Source organism: Streptopelia decaocto (assembly GCF_964273445.1).
Source record: "Streptopelia decaocto genome assembly, chromosome: 19".
Classification (NCBI taxonomy): Eukaryota; Metazoa; Chordata; class Aves; order Columbiformes; family Columbidae; genus Streptopelia; species Streptopelia decaocto.
In genome coordinates this window covers 7,030,584-7,038,634 of record NC_138674.1, presented here as the reverse complement: position 1 = coordinate 7,038,634, position 8,051 = coordinate 7,030,584, and the positions used below count along the sequence as shown (strand labels likewise).

Genomic DNA, 8,051 nt, shown 5'->3' with positions numbered 1-8,051 from the left:
CAGAGTCACAGCCTGATCTTGTGGGTCCTTTCCTGCAGGTGTGTCCATGGGCACACGTGTCCCAGCTTTGCTCTGACCTGTGGGCTGTGGGCAATGCAGTCTGTGGGGCTGGGGAATGAGCCGTGTGTGTCTTGGACTAAACGTGGGGTGCTGAGACCTTAGGGAAGAGGAAGACATATCATGGTCTGAGGTGGATCCCTCTGCTCTCAGCAGTGGCTGGTGGCTTTTCAGGGTAACGTGGAAGTGTCATCAGCATCCACCTCAGAAAGGTGCCAGCCCAGGGCAGCTGGAGCAAGAGAGAGGGACAGAGCCGCTGCCCTCACTCTGCACTGACCCACAGGCATCCTCTGGTCTCACAAGACTTGCTCTGTTCTCCCTGAGTGCAGCAGAAATGCTGAGGGTTTCTGACACCCAACAACACTCCCCAGGGTGGGAGGGGAGAAGGAGCTGTAGAAACACCAAACCTCTCCAACTCACTTTCTCAGGCTTGGGGGTACAGATGCTGACAGTCCCTTCTGCACCAGGAGCGGTTCCAGCTGACAAAGCTGAACCCCAGGACTGGCCCCTGCCCACCCGATCACACAGGGTCAGGCTGACTCCTCAGGAGCCCCTGGGCAGAGACCCTGCTCTTCATTGCACACTCATCAAGCACCGACGAGGGCTCCAGCCAGGACGTTCTCCTGGAAAAAGAAAAGTGTCTCTTTGCGTGACAGGGTGTGAGGGTCTATGGGAAATGGTTTTGATTATTCCCAGAGAAGTCTCATCTAAACCTTCACTATCTTTTCCTCCTTGCACAGGTCCTCATGCCCCCAGGCAGCCAATGTCCAACAGCAGCTCCATCACCCAGTTCCTCCTCCTGCCGTTCACAGACACACGGGAGCTGCAGCTCTTGCACTTCTGGCTCTTCCTGGGCATCTACCTGGCTGCCCTCCTGGGCAACGGCCTCATCATCACCACCATAGCCTGGGACCAGCACCTGCACACCCCCATGTACTTCTTCCTGCTCAACCTCGCCCTCCTCGACCTGGGCTGCATCTCCACCACTCTCCCCAAATCCATGGCCAACTCTCTCTGGGACACCAAGGTCATTTCCTATGCAGGGTGTGCTACACAACTCTTTCTGTTTGTCTTTTTAGCTTCAGCAGAATATTCTCTTCTCACCATCATGTCGTACGACCGCTACGTTGCCATCTGCAAACCCCTGCACTACGGGACCCTCCTGGGCAGCAGAGCTTGTGTCCACATGGCAGCAGCTGCCTGGGCCACTGGGTTTCTCTATTCTCTGCTGCACACATCCAATACATTTTCACTGCCCCTGTGCAAGGGCAATGCCCTGGGCCAGTTCTTCTGTGAAATCCCCCAGATCCTCAAGCTCTCCTGCTCACACTCCTACCTCAGCGAACTTGGGCTTCTTGTGGTTAGTACATTAGTAGTATTTGGTTGTTTTGTGTTCATCGTGGTGTCCTATGTGCAGATCTTGAGGGCCGTGCTGAGGATCCCCTCTGAGCAGGGACGGCACAAAGCCTTTTCCACCTGCCTCCCTCACCTGGCCGTGGTCTCCCTGTTTGTCAGCACTGGCATGTTTGCCCACCTGAAGCCCTCGTCTATCTCCTCGTCGTCCCTGGATCTGGTGGTGTCTGTTCTGTACTCAGTGGTGCCTCCAGCAGTGAACCCCCTCATCTACAGCATGAGGAACCAGGAGCTCAAGGATGCCCTGTGCAAACTCATATCCCTCTGTTTTCAGAAGCAATAAACTGGCCATCTTCTTCTATATAGGAGTTTTAATGTAGCTAATTACAAGCCCAGCCTGTCAACTGGATTTTCTGCTGTTGTTGGTTTTTTTCTTATTGTGATAATGTTGTCATCCCCTTTCTAATTTACTGTTGGCTTTTCTTTTATAACTGTTGGCTGCTTAAATGAGCAGCAGTGCTCTCCTTGTCTCTAAACAGAATAAAGGGCTCTTTAGTGACTTGTTTTTCACTATATCCGTCCTGCAAAGCCTTATGGAGCTGCAGGGACAGTTCCTGAGCGTGGGTGGAGGGGAAACGTGTCCAGCATGGCAGCCCTACCAGGGAGCACCAGCGCTTGTTCTTCCAGAGCTGTTCTGGTTCCACTCCCACACTCTCCTTCTCATCCCTGTGTCGGTGCAAGGCCTGAGTGCTCTGGCAGCTTGGTCACCGTCCTGCTGTGTGTCAGTCCTGTGGGCGCAGGCAGGGACAGGCAATGGGTGCTTGTGTCACAGAGCTGGCCTCAGTAACAGTACTTATATAAAGAAAGGTGATTTTCTTAGGGCAGTGCCTGAAGGCTTAGATATTCTTCAAGTTTCTCTCAAGAACATGCACAAGAACATGGCCCACAGATGAAAACACCATTGTGCATCTGAACAGTGTGTGTGTGCAGGGCTGGCACACAGCAGTGTCCTCTCACAGCCAGGCTCCTGCCAGAGACCTGCAGGACCAGCAGAGCAGGGGCTGGGCTGTGCCCCTGTGCACTGGACACCCCGTGGAAGGAGCCTCAGGTCAATGACCATGGACTAGCCCTCGCAACCACCATTTCCAGCTCTGGCCTCTCACCCCAGCTCAGAGGTCTTTGTCCCTCCATGGAATTACACCGAATGAGCAGGTGAGAGGTTCATGTTTGCGTTGTACTGATGAGATGTGAGCATGCATATCATGTTCGTGAGGTGACATGAACCTGAGTCAGCAAAAACACCATCCTACCTAAAATATGTAAATCCTCTGCTAACCTAACCTAACATATGTAAATCCTCTCAGTTTTGGTCAGTCTGCTCCACTAACAAAGGTAAAAGTGACGTTTAAAACACCTAATCAGAACCTGCAAAGAATAGTGTCTTTGCAGTGCAGACACTCTGGAGCCTGCACAATTAGCTGAGTCTTGTTTTAACATCTGTCTCAAGACTGTGACATAAAGTGTCCTTTAGCTGAGCTTTGCTCCTTTTACGCTCATTATAATACTAAAACACACGTCCCCAGGATGGGAGCCCCAGGCTCAGCCCAGGACCCTCTCTCAACAAGCATGTGTAGTGGTGAAATGATTATGTAACCAATATGCCAATGTGTGAACACTTGGCTCTTTAGGACTGCCGGGAGGGTCTGAATGTAGGCATAAGATTTGTATATAATAGATGTTCCTTCTCTATCTGTTGTGCTGGTTTCATTCCAGCATCCAGACTTGCACAACTCTGGAATAAACAAGATGTCATCTCTGGGTGTGGGATTGGCTTTGCACCTCAGGTAGCGAATTCACCATGAGCAACCAGGAAGAAGGAAAACAACAAAAAATGAAAGAGGTAGGAGAGGACATAGAAAAGGTTTCAACATTTCACATTCCTGTAAAGAATGCTTCTCCACTCAGATCTTTGATAGGAAATAGATTTGATCAATTTGACAAAACAAGCCTACTTTTATCTAGTCAGGTCCTGGCCCATAAGGAGGGTGATGGATGGGTATGGGATTATGAGGTCACTTGTGTCTCAGAAGCTCATAACAGAGTTCAAAGACTATGGCTGTGAAGGAGACAGTGAAGTCAGTTCTGTCCCTGGAGGTGGCAGGCCAGAAACAGGAATAGAGCTGGGAAGGTTTCTCTGCCTAAGTACCCACAGGCCCTACCCAGGAAGAGGACTTGGAGACGGGTTGTCATGTCCTTGCCACCTGAGAACATGACGGGACAGCAGCAGGGACATGGTCGTGTCTGTCAGAGAAGCTGAAAGGCCAGCAGCACTCATGTCATTTAGAAGATCATGGCGAGGTGACTTCTCTCTGGTCAGGCAAAAGACCACAAGAAGCCTAACGGTTTGGGTTCCCTGCATGAAGGGCAGTTCATGAGATGGTCGAGCTTTTCTTGGTAGTGGGAAGAAGCAGGACAGAGAAAGAAGAAGTCTACTTGGAAGATGAGGAATGGATATGAGGACGAAGAAATGTCACTGGAAGGGCAGCGCTGTGGTGCAAGAGCTGACTCAGAGGGAGCTTGATCAGCCCATGGTTTGTGTGCCAAAGAGCAGCCAGTGAGGGTGCAGACACAGCAGTGAAGGTGCAGAAATGCTGGGGTGAGAGCAGGTGGGGAAGCGAGATGGGTGTCTGCAGCCTGCAGGGAAAGAGGGGCAGGGGTAGCACTGTGTAGAACAGCCTGTGGTGGAGATGGCAAAGGGCGCTGTAAGGCTGGAAGGGACCAAGAGAACCCAGGTCTCTGTCCCCTTGGCCATGGCAGTTGTCTCTGCCACTGAGGCCCAGGTGAAGACATGTTGTCCTCATGGAACTGGGGCCTCGGTGCCTCCTTGCAGCCCCATGGGGAAGCTGGAAGTTGTTGTCTCAGTGTTGTCCTTCCCTGGGCCTTGCACACCCACATCCCACGGTCCCAGGAAGAGCCCTGAGCCGTGTGTGAGGGATAGGATCCCCCTTCCCATTGCCAGGAGCTCATGGCTTCTCCTTTCTGCTTCAGAAAGCAAACCAAGGGGTTTCTGAGCATCAGAGCTGAAGAAAAGACTCAAAGGAGACCTCATGGTGGCTACAGCTTCCTCACAAGGAGAGAAGGAGGAGAAGGTACTGATCTCTTCTCTGTGGTGACCAATGACAGAACCCAAGGGAATGGAAGAAGGGTGTGTCAGGGGAGGGTCAGTTGGACATGAGGAAAAGGTTCTTCCCCCAGAGGTGCTGGACACTGAACAGGCTCCCCAGGGAGATGTCACGGCCCCAACCTGACAGTGTTCAAGAAGAGACTGGACAACGTCCTCAGACACACGGGGTGACCTGTGGGGTGTCCTGTGCAGGGACAGCAGTTGGACTCCATGATCCTTTGGGTCCTTCCAACTCAGGACATTCTATGATTCTATGAAACACTAGGTCAAAAGTCCATGTGTTCATTGTGCAGATGAGTTGTAAACATACACGTCATGTGAATGTCCATTGTGTGTATGTGGAGAGATGAACCCAAGGGAGCACAAATGCTGTCAGCTATGCCTTGGGGTGCCATAAAGGTCAGTGGGACAGAGATGGTGTTCAGGGGTCTCTTCCAACCTGTGTTATTGTAGGATTCCATGAATCTTTTCCTTGGAGATATAAAATGCCCCAGAGCAAATACAGCAGCTCCTCTGAGGAACGTTTCTCCACTCAAACCCTTGATAGGAAATCTATCAGATACATTTGATGAAAGCATCTTAGTTTGATCTGCTCACACACTGGACCACAAGGAGGGTGATGGTGGGTACGATGTCGTGTGGTCAGTTGTGTCGCAGGAACTCATAGTCTAGTAGGAAGCCAATGGGTGTGGAGGGGACTGTGAGGTCACTTCTGCCTCTGCAGGGGATTGGCCAACAGCAGGAACATGGCTGGGAAAGGACTGTGAGGTCACGCACACGAGACGAGCAATCGGGCCCAATCAACATGGCTGGATGAAAGGCAGGTCCTGCTTGACCAGCCTGATCTCCTTCTGTGACAAGGTGACCGGCTGAGCAGATGAGGGAAAGTCTGTCGTGGGGAGTGAATCCACCACACAGGCTGTGGGTGTTGTGTCCTTAGACTGCAGTAAAGCCTTTGACACTGTATCCCACAGCATCTCCTGGAGAAGCTGCAGCTCATGGCCTGAATGGTGTATCTGCGATGGGTAAAGAACTGGATGAAGGGCCGGACACAAGGAATTGTAGTGAAAAGAGCCAAATCCAGTTGACGTCCGGCCACAAGTCGTGTCCCCAGGGCTCAGTATTTGTCTCAGTTCTATTTAATCTTTATCAATGATCTGGACGAGGGAATCGAGTGCACCCTCAGTACGTTTGCAGATGACACCAAGTTGGGTGGGGGTGTTGATCTGGTGGCACATGGGAAGGCCATACAGAGGGATCTGGACCAGCTGGATCATTGGGCTGAGGCCAATTGTCTGAGGTTTAACAAGAAGGCCAAGTGCCGAGTCCTGCACTTGGGTCACAACAACCCCAAGCAGCACTATGGACTTGGGGAAGAGTGGCTGGAAATTTGCCTGGTGGAAAAGAATCCGGCGGTGTTGATCGACAGCAGCTGAACATGAGCCAGCATGTGCCCAGGTGGCCAAAAGGGCCACCAGCATCCTGGCTTGTATTAGAAATGGTGTGGCCAGCAGGACTAGAGAAGTGATTGTGCCACTGTTCTCAGTGCTGGTGAGGCCACAGCTTGAATCCTCTATTCAGTTTTGGACCCCTCATCATAAGAAGAACATTGTGGCACTAGAGAGAGAGCAGAGGAGGCGACGAAGCTGCTGCGGGGCTGGAGCACAAGTGTGATGAGGAGTGGTTGAGGGAACTGGGGCTGTTGAGCCTGGAGAACAGGAGGCTGAGGGGAGACCTTCTCGCTGTCCAAACTGCCTGAAAGGAGCTTGAAGCATGGAGGGTGTTGGTCTCTTCTCCCAAGTAGCAAGTGACAATATGAGAGGAAATGGCCTCAAATTGTGCCAGGGAAGGTTCAGATTGGATATTAGAAAAAAATTCTTCCTGGAAAGGGTTGTCAGGCATTGGAACAGGCTGCCCAGGGCAGTGGTGGAGTCACCATTCCTGCAGGGGTTTATAAGATGTTTAGACGAGGTTCTTAGGGACATGGTTTAGTGCTAGATTTAGGTTATGGTTGGACTCAATGATACTAAGGGTCTCTTTCAACTGAAATAATTCTATGATTCTCTGATACCAACTGGAAAATTCTTCTATCTCTTCTTCAAAGTGCTCTTTACATACCTGCTTCTTTACCTACAGTCCTGAAACTTCTCTAATTAAGCACACAATCTTGAATACTAGACGGAAATGATGAAAGCACCATGTCTCTATCAGTCTGGTCTGATACTGCCAGTCCCAGGCAAACACCTCAGGTACACGGGGGCCTCTCGAGTTGTGTGCTTGTAGTGAGACTATGGAGCTCAGCTCAAAAAACTGAGAACTCCCCTCAAAACTGAAAACCGAACCAAATGAAACCAAACCAAAGCAACAAGAACAACAACAAGAACAAAAAAAAACCCCACACTTCTTTAATCAGATGAAATAATTCAGTATTTCCAATAAAATGTCTGTGGAATTTCTATCCTGCCAAAATATGAATTTTCACAATGTGTATGTACTGTGTCTCAAGTCGTCTCTTCAGAAGCCTGTCTGGACATTTGCACTTCCCATCGCTCCCCAGAGGTTCTTCGCCTCTCACTCTTGGCTCATTCAGAGCCTCTCAGCTCTCACTCTGCTTTGAGCTTCAGGCAGGTAAAGTCTTTCAGCAGTTGCTCTCGTACTCCCTATAGGCAACTCTTCAATTATGGCGATGGACCTCCCTGGAAACTACTTAATTTAACCACAGAACTGAGAAACATCATTAAGTTCTATTGTGTTTATTTTTCTCCTTTTTTTTGTTTCCTCTAATGAAAAATTCCCTGGTGCCTGTTTACATCCCGTTCTCTAAGGAAACATGAAGCAATTCCTGCGAAGAAGCTGTAACAATCAGTGCAAACTTCAGTGCAGAATCTGATGTAAAGAAATGTGCTGGAAATCCCAGGGCCCAATGAGCAGAACAGGGAGTTTGGGGAGCTGGTTATAGATTTCCTGCTAACAATCTGAGCAGAGAAACATTCTTCACAGAACTGCTCTGTTTATTTGACACCTTTTAGGTCTCCTCCTCTGCCTGTATTTTTTTATTTTCTTGTTCCCTCACCTATTCCACCTTCTAAAACGTTTCCAAGGGAAAGATCCCTTGAATCACAGAGCAACTCAGGTTTGAACACCATCTTGTCTCACTGTCCTGCTCAGGGCAGGGTGACCCAGGTGAGGTTGTCCAAGGCCTCTGCCCAGCTTTGCACCATCCACTAAGGAGCTAAAGGTTCACTGTGTCACATCATACAGGGGGAGAATAGAGACGTTCAACAGTGTTGGCCCAAGTGCTGGTCCCTGAGGGATCCCACTGGTAACTGGCTCTGTGGGGCACTTTGTACCACTGGTGACATTTGCATTCTACAGGGGACTACAGGTGCTATATAAAACACTGTATAAAAAGATGTGCTCATGTTTTTGTGATAGTAGTGTATTGAAAAATTAAAAT

At 50.0% G+C, this 8,051-nt stretch overlaps 1 protein-coding gene across 1 annotated transcript; it reads left to right on the top strand.

Moving 5' to 3' along the window:
- Positions 1 to 820: 820 nt before the first annotated feature.
- Positions 821 to 1,753, top strand: LOC309448074 (olfactory receptor 14J1-like; the record flags this gene model as incomplete). The annotated part of the gene is made up of 1 exon (XM_082069280.1): positions 821 to 1,753. The coding sequence occupies one exon, from the start codon at positions 821 to 823 to the stop codon at positions 1,751 to 1,753; it is 933 nt and encodes a 310-aa protein (XP_081925406.1).
- Between the last annotated feature and the right edge of the window lie 6,298 nt (positions 1,754 to 8,051).